Source organism: Amblyomma mixtum, chromosome 2 (genome assembly GCF_055824585.1).
Source record: "Amblyomma mixtum isolate Tamu chromosome 2, ASM5582458v1, whole genome shotgun sequence".
Classification (NCBI taxonomy): domain Eukaryota; kingdom Metazoa; phylum Arthropoda; class Arachnida; order Ixodida; family Ixodidae; genus Amblyomma; species Amblyomma mixtum.
Genome location: NC_143013.1, coordinates 321,496,472 through 321,512,784, shown reverse-complemented (window position 1 = coordinate 321,512,784; position 16,313 = coordinate 321,496,472). Strand labels below are relative to the sequence as shown.

Below are 16,313 nucleotides of genomic sequence, written 5' to 3'. Positions count from 1 at the left end.
TCACCTTGTAGGGAGACAAGAATTGACTCTCACAAGCTACAGAACATGTGCGTTGGTCGATGAGGCAAACAGGCTGAGTGCTCTGTTCCAAACGCTGCTTTATTCTCTTCCATGCGTGGCTCCAGAAGTCAGCACATGCCTTTATAACTTTTAAAAATATTTGTTTTTGTAAAAAAAAAAAAAAACTATTTGGTATGCAAATTGTGAACACATAACAGAAAGCACACTGCACAGAAGAGCAATTAACTTTCAGTGGATTACCACAAGCAAGATGGTCAGCGCAGCAGATTAACATCCTGAAAGCATCTGGTTTCACACTTTTTCCACTGATTCTATTGAAAAGACCATTACACCCACAAATGGCTTCACTTCTTCAGTTGAACAACCTGGTTTTCCTGACGGCTGTCGATTGCAGCAGGGTCAACATGAGTTTCTGCGGTCATTACTGACACCGAGCTCCTTCCACCACCTAGAGTGGCCTGAGGACCCACCATCTTCCTCTTCCTTAACCTGACAACCCCCCCTCACCTGACCCAGTTCTTGGGGTCAATAAAGTTGTTTCTTCCTCATCCTCCTCTTCAAGAGTAGCCCACCCTTGTACATTCAGCTTGCGATAAATGATACATGCATCACCATGCACCAAGCAGCAACAGTCAGCATTGTTTCCAGACCAAGCCACAGTACGCCAGTGTACCAAAGCTCTCAAAAAAGTGAGGAAGTTCAGGAAAGCAAAATCTCCAGGGGCAATGGCAAAGAGTTCTGTACGAGCTCTTGCTTGCTCATTTGAATAAGAATCAACGATGCCTACTGCTGACTTGACATTGAGAAAATGAGTTTTTGCCTTTGCTGCCTCCCATTGAGAATCTTGCGAAGAAATACAGGACACATTTCAGGCACTGCCCAATTTCACCAATTTGGTCTTGCTCTTGAGTGAACACCTCAAAATATTAATCTAACAACAAAGCCCTGCCTTGACAGCACAAACCCGGGATGTCCGGTCATTTTTGCTCTATCAGTAGACACAGCAAAAATGGCACCTACATAGCTCTCTTACTTCCGAAAGTCAAAACTAATTATGGAAAACAGTCTGCTTTATTTTCAACAATCACTGGCGAACTCGCTACCCATAATCATGAAATCATCCCGTACTGAAGCCTGATTGCATAAAGCCTTGAAAAAGGTTTGTGCTTTATCGGGTTTAACATCCCAAAGCGACTTGGGCTATGAGGGACGCCATAGTGAAGTATGTACTTTTTAATTACCCTCAACTACTATGCCAATGAACCCTGTACCTATTGTGTACGGCTTTTATTGCTTGAGTGCTTTTGTATAGTATTGTTCTTTTTTCTGCAGTGTTTCTAAATGTGTTTGTAAAATTGAGCACGCTTAATCAAATTTATTGCTGCGATTATTAATTCCCACTGCACCTGTTTTCCGCTATATAGTTGCTATCTATCGTATTTTTACCATGCGTCATATATGAAGTTAATAGCAGGAGGTCCCCATTATAGTTTCTACTTTGGGACCTCCTCCTTTACTAATTAATGTATGTACCTCATACCGATACTTTTTTCAATCAATCAATCAATCAATCAATCAATCAATCAATCAATCAATAAAATTCAAACTTTTGGTGGCTAGTTAGTATTAAATAAATCTGAAACATTTTGCACATTCCAGAATGTTTTCAATATTTTTTTCTCCAAGGCATACTGTCTTGTGGATACAACATTTTCTAAATTTTCAACTTTTGTGCGTGTTTGCAGACTTTCTAAGCAATTATCACACAAAGTATTTGTGTTGAAATAAAATGTCTTCAGCGATCACATTCTATTGGCACCATTTTCATGTAAATTTTGCTTTCTTACACCTCACATATTTTGCAGGAAAAAATGTCTCAGACCTAATAAAAACAGTCATTTTTCCCACGGTAGCAAAAGAGTTAAGCGATGAACCACTGCCCCGGCAATTTCAGACGCAGCCACCGGTGGAGCTTGCTAGACCGAGGTTGCTCTTCTTGAGCAACCTCTCGCAAACAATCATTTGCCATGCCTGGCAGTATGCTCACAATCCGGTGGGCAGGTTGTGATGACATGACAAGCTTACGTGACTTAGGTTGCTATTGTGGGGTTTTTTTCGCTCACGCCAACAGTGACACTGGATTTTCCGCTTCACGGGGCTCTTGATGCTATCAAAAAAGGTCTACCAAATTTCTCAAAAATAAGCACCCATAAATCAAAACCCTATTCATAAAACAGCACAAAATGAGCTTCAGGAAACATGCGTACACAAGAGAGGCTCTAAAGAAACAACAGCTTGGGATCTACTTTGAATGCCTGCACTGTTCTACGCTGCACTACGCTGTTGTGCAGCCTGTGGCTGGGAATGGCATCGACAAACGCCTATTCCAATCTCATCGCAATGGCAGACTCTCCAGCGTGCGAGCAGTGCAGTTGTGATGCAACAATCGGGCACCTCCTCTGTGACTGCCCTCGTTATGGGCGAGAGCGCTGTTTCCTGACTGCTACTCTCTACCACTTGGACTCGCGTCCTCTAACAGAGTCCAAGGTTCTGGGGCCTTGGACACAACCTTCCTCACAAAGGAAAGCGGTGAAAGCACTCCTGAGATTCTTAAAGGGCTGGGGGTTGTATTCCAGTCTAAAATGTTTAAGTTTTTAGTGCACGCCCTCTGTCCCCTTGACAGAGTGGTCGATGGACACTTGAAAAACTCATTTCAGTGCCGCTCTTTTTCCTTTTTTCCCCCTTTGTTCCCCTCCCCAAGTGTAGGGTAGCCTACTGAGCATCACCTGGTTAACCTCCCTGCCTTTCCGTCCATTCCTCTCTCTCTCTGCACTGTTCTCATTTTAGAAACCATGCACAACTGGAGCCCCCTGGAGCCCTTTCTCCAGGCAAGTGTCACAAATGACTGCCAGGTGACTGCAGAGTTGCGTACACACCTTGCTGGTGAGCAGCTGGTTGAACCGTCGTGAGGCCTCGGAGGGGGCCGACTCTGGGTAGCACTGCTTGGGCACCAGGCCGTACTTGGCCACCAGGTTGTGCACCATGTGCCACTGGCCGCCGTCCTCCAGGGGCTCCCGAAGCAGGAAGCTGAACAGTCGGCCCTCAACAGGCTCCCCACGGCGCCACATCTCCACCACGTTGTTGAGGAAGTAGTTGCTGCGCTCAACCTGCAGAACCAATTACAGGGGCAAGGCGTCACACCCCACACAAAAGTTTGACACTTACTGCAACCAGGAAAGGAAGGTGTGTTAATGTGAAATCACACACAAAGGGATAAGCTGTACCACGGTGGCAGTGGATTGTGTCTTTGGGCAACATCAGGTAGGGCTTCTAGCAATCCTAACTCTTGACATTCATCTTCGAAGCGTAATAACAGAGGTCATTGATTGGGGCTTATAATTGGAGAGAGTCTTGAAAGGGCCCTTTGTGAGACTGTGGGATAATAGTGTTTCGTAGGGACTTTATTTTTATTACATATGCACACATAAGCATTATTCTATCTGTGAGGGGAGGTTTGTTTTGATGTAAAGGCTATTCACAGCGGATGTTCTGTATGCACCAGTTGAGAGACAATCCTGGGTTTTGTATCAGATCCAGTCATTTAAGGTAAGATGGTCTCACTGAACCATACACTAAACATCCATAATCTAAGACAGAGTATACTACAGAGCGGTAGATTCGTAAAAAACATGTTCCATCGGATCGCTAGTGTTTTCGTGAAAGTAGGTATTTTGAGCATGTTCTGGGACCATGAGGCCTTCTTTTATGTGAGGAAGAAAAGAGTTTTTGTCAAATGCAATGCTCAAATATTTAAGTTCATTCTGTACAGGTAATTTGCTTTTGTTTAGGTGTAAGGTGGGGTCGATTTGTCAGCCTTGTCTGAGAAAGAACAGTACAGCCACTGTTTTCTGTGTGGAAAACTGGAAACCATTCCTATCTGCCCATAGATACCATCAACGCAGACTGAATACATGATCGACTTTGGGATTACTATGGCTATGGAATTCATTTTCATAACGAAGTGTTGTGCATAAGATGCACCCCTGAGGAACTCCATTTCTTGAACGAAGTTCCTTCAGACGGTTGAGCCGAGGCATGCATGAAAGGAACGGTTGGACAAAAAATCATTTCGGCAGTTTAACACCCTGCCACAGATGCCAAGCTCTGCTAGGTCGCGAAGAATTCCGAACCTCAAGATTGTGCCGTATTCCTTCTCCAGATTAAAAAAAGACCGCAAGGCAGTGTTGTTTAGGTATAAAAGCGTCTCGGACTATATTTTCAAGGCGAACTAGACTGTCAATTGTTGAGCATGCATTTTTTACACCACACTGATGGATGTCAAGCGCGAGCTTAAAGGTCAAAAGTTGATCTTATTACAAGAGCACTCAAAAATTTGGCGAGACAGCTTGTATGTGCTATTGGCCTATAGCTACTAGGGGAGTTCAGCAGCTTTCCAGGTTTCAGTTTCCACTTGTTGGGTATTTTTACTTCTATAAATATTTTATTAAAGCAATTAAAGTGCTTCTGCGGCAGGCAGGGAAAGGTAGGCAAGCATTTCATAGTGTATCTGTAGTGTATCTGGTCGTGTCCTGGTGCAGTCTTTTGCTAGCAGACAGCACTCTATTGATTTCTTTGAGGACAATTAGACTTATATTTTTTATTTGCACCTCCACCTGTTGGGAGCCTGTGTATTTCAGCTATGTTTTTGTCTTTTAAAAATGACTGGCTATAGTGTGAAGAACTAGAAACCGCAGCAAAGTGCTCCCCCAATATACTGCCTGTGCCCCTATACTTGTTTGTGTACCAGGTGTCAAGAGAGGCACAATGAAGGCTGAGTAGCTGCCATCTAGTTTTCGAACTTGCTTCCGCATTTTTTTTCGATCTGGTTGAGCTGTTTATAAAGACACATAAGGTTTCCATGATGTTTTCTCGGCACTGCGCTAAATATACCATGCTTGTGCTCTCGCCTTTTTGAAAATTATTAGGTTTTCTTGAGTTTGGTATCTATGCAAAATTCCCCAGGCTTTTATTTTTTTGTTTGTTTTTTTTATTGTTTTTTTTTTTCACTTCTCAACATTTCTGTGTGTACCCATCTACATGATTTCATCGCACCACTCCCGAGGACTGAGGAACAGACAACCGTGCAGCAGTGATTGTACAGGTTGTGAACATTTCATTCAGTTCATCTATACCGTGATCATGTGAAAATATTTTCTCCAGACTGGTTTTTTCTCGAAAAAGTGCCCAGTCGGCTAAATGCAACTACAAATGGCGAGGTTTGGTCGGGATAATTGACGGTGAGGATGATAGCCTGATACTGATAGGCAAATGATCACTTTTCATACGGGTTATCTAAAACATCCCACTTAAAATCGGTAAAAACAGATGGAAAATTAAAAGATAAACCCAAGCAGCTCATTTTTCCAGTGCTTGTAGAGCAGTAGAAATTTTCCCGTATTCAGTACCCACACATTATTGCACAGAATAAAATCTAAAATACAGCCTCTAGTGTCCATTTGTTCACTACCCCAAAAAGAGTGATGCGCATTAAAGTCACGCCCTACCAGATATGGCTCTAGCAGCTGCTCAAACGTGCTTCTAAGTCATGTAGCCATGGATAAATGTGATTGAAGATACACCGAACATATTGTTATACAGTCAAGCCCACTTATAACAATATTCAAGTGCCATGGAAATACCATTGTTATATCCAATAATTGTTATAACAGGATTGTGCCAAAAAAAAGAAAAGATGACAAACTTCACCGCATTTATTGACAGTAAATACCCAGAGGGGTTTGATTGTTCTAATGCCTGTAAAAGCTCATTAATTCGAACTTCAGGGAACCGGAACAATGTTCACCGTTCACCGATGACCAAAGCACCGCCATCACTGCGCCACCGGGAGCTTCGCGCACCTCCACGTCACAGGAATCAAGCCATCTTTACGAAAGTGATTATTATGGGAAATTCAAGAAGCATGCAGAACTAAGGGTGCAGTGACAGCTGACAAGAGAAAAACCGCGCTGGCTGCATGCGCGCGCACTGCACCGACTGATTGTGGGTACGCATGGCGCGCGTAGCCAATGCAGCAATGCAGCAGTTCTCCTGACGCGATGACGCCTGCTTCTTTTGCTTTCGTGGCGTTGCTGCGCCAGCTTAGTCCATTGGTCGGCCCCCCACGTGCGCGCTTTTGTGTTGTAAGCATGGTTTTGCTGGTGTGGTTGTAGCATTTCCTTCTTTTTTTTTTTCTATAATGGTTGACACTCAATTACCAGATTTAATTGTTATAATCAATAATGTGCCTTGACAGCATTGCTATAAGCAGTTTATTTTACCATAGAACACGTGGCAAAGCTGATGATGCCATGACTGACCATTGTTATATCCGATACATTGTTATAACCAGTATTGTTATGAGTGGGCTTGACTGTAGTTTCAGAATGAAGGATGGTGACTGCTACAGCTTCATATTTGGTGTTAAGATGCCATGCCATGCACCACTGCCGACTACTCGTGGTGCACAGTGCGTGACTGGTAATCCCAAAGTGAGTGATGCATAGGAAGCAAGTTCTTAGTGCTCAAGGGTGCGGTTGCGGCTCATGCGTTTGTCCTGTAGAGATTACTAGTAAAAGCCTTAAAGGGGGCTCGGAAACCTCAGTAGCTATCCTTGGCTCGACAAGGATATTGAGACTCCCAACCAATCAAAATTAAAACCTCAGCCTTCTCCTCAGGCATGAGAAAGTGGCTGAGGTGTATTAGAATTAAAGCAGACCAGTGGGTAAAAATTTAGAGACATTTAAGAAATCCCGTTTCTTTAAGAAAGCTAAAAACACATGATATATCAACAATTGCATCATCTCCTAAAAGCAGTGTAGGATGAAAAGGGATGTATTCGTTATAAAATTGAGTGAAGTGCTTTTTCCTTAGTTTTTCCAATTTCATACAAGAGAATAAAATGTGGGCAATAGGGTATATTCAAAATTCCGCAAGTGCGCTTTGCCACATAACTATGTTGCCCCAAACAAGATGGCCGACTTCGCTATAAAGGAACTACGTGGCCTACAGGACAGGCGCTAAAGGTCTGGATAGAATGTAAGAAACGTATTTCGGAAGAATCAAACAAAAAACCAATCTTTCTTGCTTTGTTTCAGCTGGAAACGGCATGGTCAGCCATCTTGTTTGGGACATTGTTATGCGGGAAAGCGCACTTCTGGAATTTTGAATATCCCCTATTGTAACTTCAACTCCGCATTCTTCGCAAATAGGTTGATCTTGTTTAGTCAGTAGGAAATTGTGTGTCAGGTGCATGTGTCCTATACGAAGACAAATAATGACTTCTTTGAAGCGTTCTTGGTGGGTGCAGGATTTTCATTCTCCTAAAACTGGTTTTACAAAGTAGTTTGTTGTTTGCTTTATTGTCCCAAGCGGACTGCCATTTTTGCCTTACTGCACAATGTACAGAGTTCATGTAATCTTTATAGGGAATATCTACTTTCTTTATTTGCTTGCCACGAGCCTGGCAGCGCAAAAGTCTGCCAGGCTCGAGAGATTAATTAAAGGCAACGAGAGATCGTTGCCTTTAATTCCGACATGACTCGGCACCCAACAAAGTTTTATGTTTTTTCCTTGAGCTATGGCTTTTGTTATGTTGTGTACGATGTCACCGAGCATCGGGGTAATTGCATTTCTAGAGTGGAGAGCTGTAAGTAAACTAAAGGAGTCTGTGTAAATAATACTTGCTGAGGTTTCATTTACTACTTTTTTTTACGGCTAAGCATACAGTGTAACATTCGGCTATGAAAATTGATACACACTGTGGAAGTCTGATTATTTCCTTCTCATGCCCTCGTACTACTGCACTTCCTACGTAGGCATCTGTTTTTGAACCATCAGTATAAAGGTCCGTAAACCATTGTATTTTTCCTCGAGTGCAAGAAATTCTTGCCCTATATGTTGTTGCGGGGTTTGCTTTTAGTGAAACTGTGTAAGAGTGATATCGCATATCGCAGGAAAGTTGTACCATGGAGGTAGTGGCCCTAGTCTGAGCGCAATGTTAGGTAATGTGTTCAGTATGCAGAGACTCTGGCACGTATCTTCAAAACGCAGGAGGAGTGGCCTGGTAGCTTGTGGTTTGTTATTAAAGAGTGTTCTGGATGAATACTTTGTAACTATTTTGTAACAGATATGTTTCGGTAGGGAACGGATTTTTAGAATGTAAGAGCATGTGAGCATGATTTTTCTGTCTGTAAGTGATGGTTCATTACTTTCAACATAAAGACTGCTTATAGGCGACGCCCTATAAGCACCAGTTGAAAGACGTAAACCTAAATTGTGCACTGGGTCAAGTCGCTTCAAGTACGATGGCCTTGCTGAACCATATACTATACTATCATAGTCTAAGGATGATCGTACCACAGAGCAATAAATTTTTAGAAGGCGTGCCCTGTCAGAACCTGTGTTCATGTGAAAGCCTGTACAGTAACTCTAGTCTAACTTAGTGGCTATGGACCGTGGAGCGACGGCAATTCATTCTCACATTTTTGCTGCTGCTAGCGATTCAAATTCTTGCCTAGAAAAAGCCATGGGTTGCAGCACAGCGTCATGAAACATCAGCAGGATCATGGATAGGCATTGCAATACCCCATAAAATCAAAACCCATAAAATCAAAAGAACACCTACATATATATAAAAAAAACTGTTCAATAGAGCACTCCAAAATAATGAAAAACTGAAACATGACACAGCACAGCACAATCTGCAGGGATAAACAAGCAGCACAAGGCACCAAGTGCAATCCAGTGTACTACGCGATGAAGAGCTTTGCACAATGTTTAATAGTGTAACACGGTTCGCGCATAAACTAAACTACAGGAGGGAGTCAGCTAAAAATTCATCACAGCCAGAAGGCACTTTTTTTTTTCTTAGACATTTATACAAGAGCTCCCACTGCTCGTCACTTTCTAAACAAGGTCTGAAGGCCATGGAAAGTGAAGTCAGGTTGTGCAAGACTAAACCCGCCTTTAGGATCAACAATATGCATATCAACATATGCAAGTATAACAATTCTGCGGGAAGCAAAAAACAGAGCAACCAGCAAGCAAGCAAGGCCTTTGCTTTCTCCGTGCCAAGTCGCGCTGGACGCATGGCGCTCACCTTATCCCAGAAGAACAGGTAAGCAGCACTGAATTCCAGCTCTTCTAACTGCAAGTGTCTCATCACTGGAACCCGGATGGCATTCAGGCAGGCAAACAACCAGCACCGCCCTGTCACCTTCTGGTTGGTTGGCGGCCTCCCTTCCACATCAACCTAAAATACACAAAAATATAAAGAAAACAACCAGAGCAAGATTGCTGCAAAAAGAACAGAACACACCTGCTTTTCCTAGTTTGTATACTTTAACTATTTTTACTTTATTCAAACTGGGAATCATTAAACCTTAGAAAATTACACCTTCAGAAATGCACCTCCTCCATACACACAGTGCACACCCATACACCAGCAGCAGATCAACTCAGTGACAGTGTAGCACACCTTCCAGTCTTTTCTTCAAAGCAAACCCCAAACCCACTCCATCCAATACCGCAGATAATAGAGTATGAAAGATTTCTATAACTTGATGTTCAGTGGAAAAGAGGTTTTATCATTAACCGATAAAATCCCCAAGCAACCGTCACGCACTTCTCGAATCTGCAGTGCTGACCATGGGGCTTTGGAATCCAGTTCTAGCAGTGACGACTGCTTTCTTTGCATTTTGCCCCATTAACATACAGTATGCTGTGTGATGTCAGAATGCATTATAGTAGAAAATTTGCTATACTCCAGCGGCTATTAGGTATTCTTTGGAACGCACAGCCCCCAAATTTTTTTTGAAATACTCATTAACAGCAGAGTTACAGCCGCTGCAATCAAATGATTTCATGTCGCTTCTCTCTGCCATGCCCTCTCCAAGTTGGTCTGTCTCAACCGCCCAAGTGACAAGCCTTTGCAAGAAAAATTACCCTTCCTCCTGTATTTTTAGGAGGAGGCACGGAGAATGTCAGATGTCCACATCATGGCACCACCTCACCCCACATTTTTTCTTGCTTTTTTCCTTTTCAGCAACCATCGTATGCGTGGAATATAAATACCATTTTTGGAGGGCTGGGGCATGGAAATGCAGAAGCACATTCACAGTAAAAAAGCACAAAATTAACGACAAATAAGAGGCAGAGTATTAGACTTTTTTTTGGCATCGAAATGAAAATGCAATTAGCTATGCTGACAAAGAGAAGCCTAGGGCACCAGCGTAGAGGATGAGGAAGTTGATTTCAATTTTCCCCACCTTACAAAAAAATTAGCGGACGATTAAGCTTCGCCTTTAAGAGTGGAACGTGACAGCGTGTTGCAGGAGGTGGTGGTGTAAATGAACACATTTCTCGTTTTTTTCAATTGTTTCAATTCATTAATTACACTAAATTTTCTTAATTACCACAATCAAGCATTGGCTTTTCATTCTAATCGTTTTGACACCTGTTAACCCCCTTTTTCCATTTTTTCATTCCTTTAATCAATTAATTGTAATGATGTCGTTAACTCTTCATCTCCTATCGCACACCAATCAACCGTCAATCACTAGAAACACAAATTACCATGACTTTTTTTTTTCTTACGCATCCCCAGATTATTTCCAACACGCAGTGCCAACTACTAATACGCCAATGGCTTCTCGACCGAACGAGCTGCATGCGCTAGCGCTAATATTTTGCAGAGACAATCCTAACGGCCACGCCTATGCATTGTGCTTGCTTATTTAACCTAGTCAGGAGCCTATTAAGGGCCCCCCATATAGTCAAAAATAATCAAGAGCTCACAACTACGGTGACTCTTACAGCCCTGGTGCAGCTTAGAGACGTTAAACCCTAGGCACTGCACTGTACTATGCAGACAATAGGTCCGTTCGATTCACCTACACTGCCTACACTAGTTTTCTTCGTGCAGGCAGCACTTCGCCATTCGTTTCACGAGTGTAGCCTGGCGCCCTCTACACGACGCCGTTCTTTTCACACAAGTGTAGATGTCATGCAGTCGTAATCCAGAAAAATTCTACACTCTCTCGACTGGCAGTACCGATTGCGTGCAGCCAGTGCCACAGCAGACAACAGCGAGAGGCGTGCGCTACTTCGATCCTGAAAATGGCAGTTTCGAACGATGGCTGCGTGTTCGGCGTTGTCAACGGCGTTAATACACTGTTAACGCCTATCGGCGAAGACGGCCAACAACTGAGCTCAGAGAACGGATATATGTACGCTACACCAGGTAAGGCTTCGCTCAGTCAACAAAAAGAGAAACACGTGCATGCGTTTCTTCATGCTCCGACGCCGCGCTTGCATGGTACTTGTTTCTTTTTTGGCTTATTTTACTCATCTAATTTGTTCCTCGCTTTTTCTCGTTCCCTGTAAATGAGCTTGGTACTAACCAAGTTCATAGTTAGATAGCTTGGCATGTTTGCTATCCAACATTTTTAAATACGTTGGCTTTATTCAGCCGTGTGTGCGTCGCCTCTTCTCCTTCCACATTTGGCAGATTTTTATTCTACGCTACGACTCAGATTTCAACTATCCCGCTTTATTTAGCGTGGCTCACAAAACATCAATATTTATACTCTCGCACAGACGGCACAATCATATTGGTGGTGTTGAGCGACAACACATGACCCCCGGATAACCACCCGGCCGAACGTCCACACCGCCGCCGCCGCAGAGCAACGCGCCACCCCGAAGCAGCTCTCCTGAGCCCGAACGATGGATCAGGAGCAAGACTTTTTCTTATCGAGCGTTATAAATACATGAAAGCGCTCGTGGGAAAGAAGGGCGGCTTCCGGTAAGTTTTATTTCATTTCTACTGGTCCGAACGAGTGCGGAAAGCTTAAAAGGTTTACATGCTACCACGCGGAAGTTACGTTTACAAACGTTTTTCTTTTTTGAAGTGACAGTACCTGGTAAGGTAGTGTACTGTCAAAATTGCTGATTGGGCAAGTTGGTGAGACATGATTCGAAATGACCAGCGCAAAAACAGACTGAGACAAGAGCAGCGCCCGTCCTGTCGTCTGCGTGTCTTCAGTTGTCTCCATCTGTTTTCGCGCTGGTCATTTCGAATAATGTACTGTACTTGCGTCCAAGGTATATTAATTTCAGGACAGCTTCGTCTGGTAATTGATACACTGCATGCTTTTTGTTACGTCTCGTTTCATGCAGCACGAAAAAAATGCTGTGCAGTCCCTGGTGGACAGCATAAACGAGGAGTTTGGCTCTGACTTGAGCCCTCTCCAAGTTGAAAATAAATGGAAAACCCTGGAGAGGGCATACAAAAGGACGAAAGAGAAAAATTCCTCGTCTGGCCACTCGCGGGTGACGTTCGAGTTTGAAGATTGGTTTATGGTTTGGTTTATGGGGTTTAACGTCCCAAAGCGACTAAGGCTATGAGAGACGCCATAGTGGAGGGCTCCGAAAATTTCGACCACCTGGGGTTCTTTAACGTGCACTGACATCGCACAGTACACGGGCCTCTAGAATTTCTCCTCCAAAGAAATTCTAGCCGCCGCGGCCGGGATCGAACCCGCGTCTTTTGGGTCAGCAGCCGAGCACCATAACCGCTGAGCCACCGCGGCGGCCGAGTTTGAAGAGTAAGTGCACATCACTGCTGTACTGGTCATTTACAAAAATATCAATTGTTATTTTGCCCATTTCAGAGAAATGGCTCGTATTTTAGAAAAGGAGCATCACATTACTCCTACCATTCTGCTGGCACCTGGTAGAGTGATGGAGCCTAGAAATTGCAGGTGAGGTCACAGTAGTTGTACAGCTCACACCTTACAAAATAAGGCTCAAAATGTTTTAATGTTCTAGCACACCCCCGGAACCAAGCACTGGTGAACAATCCACTAGCTGTGATGTGCACCAAGCAGGCTCACCACACCCGGATTCGCCGAGCCCACCGCACGTGTCTGAGGAAGGCCCACCACAGCGAGGGCAGTCTTTCCCGAGATCGGGAAAACGGATGAGAGGAAAAACACTTCCGTTGAACTACTCATTCAGCAACTTGCTGAAGCAAGGAAGGAGAGAGCTGAAAGGGCGAAAAAAAAATTAGCTCTTCTAGAACGCCGCGTTGCCGCCTTGGAGGGGCAGAGGCAGGCTCCGAAAAGCAGTGAATAAATTAACTTAATTTCTTTCTCATAAATGTTTATTGCTTGCACTGTAGTCTCAAGAAACTGCACAGAGGCACACATCAGCACTGCGTTTGTGCGATAGCATTTCGCATGCTTTCGCAGTTGCCAGCACTGTCAAAGACGAAATCACTGCCTTCGTCATTCTCGATGTCATCTTGCTGGGGTAGGTGTTCTAGGTCTTCGAAAAGGTCCCTCTCTTCGTTGCACATGTTGCGCAGCACACATGCCGCCATTATGACCAGGCAGCATTGCTTAATGCTTGCGGCGTCTACAGCCTTCAAAAACATTGTTTGAGCAGTCCAAATAAATTTTCGATCGCAACCCTTTGTCACGAGTGCACCTTATTGAAGTTCTTCTTCCACGAAGGAAAGCCTTGCCCATTGTCCCGGTATGGTGTCAAAAGCCAAGGTAGTAGCGGATATGCCGAGTCACCCAGCACGTATCCATTATTGCATTTCTGAGAACAGTCTCTAAAAAAAGGACTTGCCCTGAAGTACCCTAGCGTCAAGGGCCGACCCTGGAAATCCAATGAAAACATCAATAAACCTATCGCGATTGTCGTACACGCCCTGCAGTATTATCGACGGCCACTTTTTACAGTTGTAGTAGGATTGCGGCGACTCTGCGGGCTTGTTGATCTCGACGTGGCAGCCGTCCACACAGCCGATAGAGTTGCGTGGTCCCTTGCCACCGGTTTTCGCCAAGAAGGCAGCCTTGATGCACTCCTGCTGACGCTGGTCAGGCCAGGCGATCACAGATTCACTAATGCCGTTCATAAAGTTCAGCACTATCAATTCAAGCACTCACAGAAGATACTGACACATCAAATCGGTCAGCCAGCGAATACATGGCATTCTGGTGCCCGAGGTAGCCTAGAGCAATAAGACAAGTCTTTTCGGCACTCACTTGAGGACAACCTCCGGGAGGGTGTGGAAAAAACTGCGACGCTTCGAAAGAACTTACAACCATTTCAAACGTGCCCCAAGACAGGCGAAACAAACACTTGAACTCAAAGTCATAATATCGGCCTACGACTTCTTCGCAGTAACGAGGCATGCGGTTCCTCTTCAATCTTGCCAGCTTCGTCACTGCCACTGCAATAAGTTCCTCAAAATCCTCTTCGTCACTGCTGTCGGAGTCTACAAGCTCCATAGCTGTTTGTATGACCGTTGGCAGCAGGTTGCGGTCCATTTTCTTTTCCTTGGAAGCTCAGAGAAAGGAGACGTGACAACCGCGCGCGCGCGTCGCAAACGAAGCAGAAGGCTTGCATGACTTCTGCACTTTAGCATTCGTTCCTATTTGGCGCTAGTGTCGCGCTACGCCTGCACGTCTGAACTGGCGCTGCATGAGTGTAGCACTTGCATGGCACTTGCTGTGCACTGCATGAACTATAGTGTAGATCGTGCACGGTGAATCGAACGGACCTAATGGCAGCGTCTCAGATACGTTATGGCACTACACACATGAAAACATACGTACATACCTGTTTATGTTCTTTGACACTGCCATAATCTGAAACAACTCAAGAATGAAGCCGGAAATTCCCCTCTAACCAATGATGTTGACCCGTAGTGAAGACAGCATGGCTACCTTGTGTCTGCTAGTCACCTGCCAGCCATCTGCAATGCCATGCTAGAAGGTGCAAGGCAGTACACCATCATATCATGAAATTAAAGCTTCGGAAATTTTCTGTTCCTTTCATGTAAATGCACAATACCAGACAAAACAGTTCACTCCCCTTCTTTGCAGAAGACAGGCTCAAAGGACAACACAGTTGACTTCGTACAAGAAGCAAATAAGCACTTGCCTTATGCGACATAACATGGTTCAAGTGAGCTGATGTGCGTTTCTGACAGAGGTCCCTGAGGTCGATTTTTGTGCAGACATTTTGTGCAAGCCGGTTCTTTGGGTCCTTCTCGAATTCCTTCTGGAACTTCTCGAGCGTCTCCCTGCGCAAAGCTAGATGCCCAAAGTGTCCCTCCTTTAGACTTTCTTCTCACAGTGTGCAATCATGGCAAGAGAATGCTACAATGATTGGACCAATATGAAGTCAATCCATCTACAATCCCCTACAAGCAACAATGATGATGCAAGGGCATCTAAGACCACAGAGCACCAAACACAAGGTTTTTAGTCGCTTCAGGCTAGTGTATGACACATGTTAAAATTAGTGCCACATGTTAGCACCATAACCACTGAGCCACCGCAGCGGCGCGCATCGCGCATCACACGCATCCTTTCCAAAAACGGCTTGCATGCTGGTTTGTGTGAGCTAGTTATAGTTAATTAGTTATATGGGGTTTTATGGCGCATAAGCAACTGTGGCTATCATGCGCCAAACGCAAGGTTAGATGATGTTATATTAAGTGCATATCGCGAGGCAAAACAGAAAAATATAATGACGTAAGATGAAACAGAGAAACACACTACCCCAGATGCAGAACGGACGTAACGACAATGAATTTAGCAAACAGCAAATTTAGAAAAATACTGCTAAACTCACGTGCGCAAGATATGAATCGTCGCCAGCTTACCCAGTGCCATCATGGAAGAGCTCTCCAATTTGAGAAGCGGACGAAGGATTACTAGGCTCTTTCTTTTCGGTCGGCAAGCGTAGGTTTCTGTCGAAAGGATGCAGAGGATGCAAATGAAAGAGCTACACCCCTAGACTACACAAGCGAGAAGCAAAAGAGCGAACTGGGAAGACTGGGCACAACAGCCGGACACCGCACAGGCGGCCGCAGGAGGCAGAGGCCGATACCCACAGTGCCCACAGCGCTCTCTATGCGCGTATGAAAAAGCGTGAAAGAAAAACAGCTAAAAATCCTGAAAAACGTCGGTGAATGGATGGTAATGGCTGTGACTTTACCCTTTGTATGGATAGATGGATGATTGAATAGGAGCGCCCCCTTTGAAACGGGGTGGTGGCAAATGCCATCATGCTCAACTTTTCTTCTTTATTTTTTTTTTGTTTACTGTGTTGGCAATTCTCATTAAGAATCGCCACCGTCTTTACCTACGGTTTCCTACAATTCTAACCTTATGCCACATCTCTGCTTTTCAGCCACCAATCCTCCAATGTGT

At 44.3% G+C, this 16,313-nt stretch overlaps 1 protein-coding gene across 4 annotated transcripts in view; it reads right to left on the bottom strand.

The window, feature by feature from the left end:
• Positions 1–16,091, bottom strand: part of LOC149365167 (bleomycin hydrolase) — a 32,481-nt gene extending 16,390 nt beyond the window's left edge. Inside the window, exons 1-4 of one of the 4 annotated variants that reach the window (XM_089575268.1) lie at positions 15,764–16,091; positions 15,037–15,188; positions 9,179–9,331; positions 2,958–3,188 (exon numbers count right to left, since the gene is read on the bottom strand). In XM_089575268.1, coding sequence (XP_089431394.1) covers positions 2,958–3,188; positions 9,179–9,331; positions 15,037–15,188; positions 15,764–15,776 — 549 coding nt within the window. In that variant the 5' untranslated portion in view covers positions 15,777–16,091. Of the gene's footprint in view, positions 1–2,957; positions 3,189–9,178; positions 9,332–14,712; positions 14,953–15,036; positions 15,189–15,763 lie in introns of those variants that run through there. The other 3 variants (XM_089575269.1, XM_089575270.1, XM_089575271.1) reach the window with 3 other exon arrangements.
• Between the last annotated feature and the right edge of the window lie 222 nt (positions 16,092–16,313).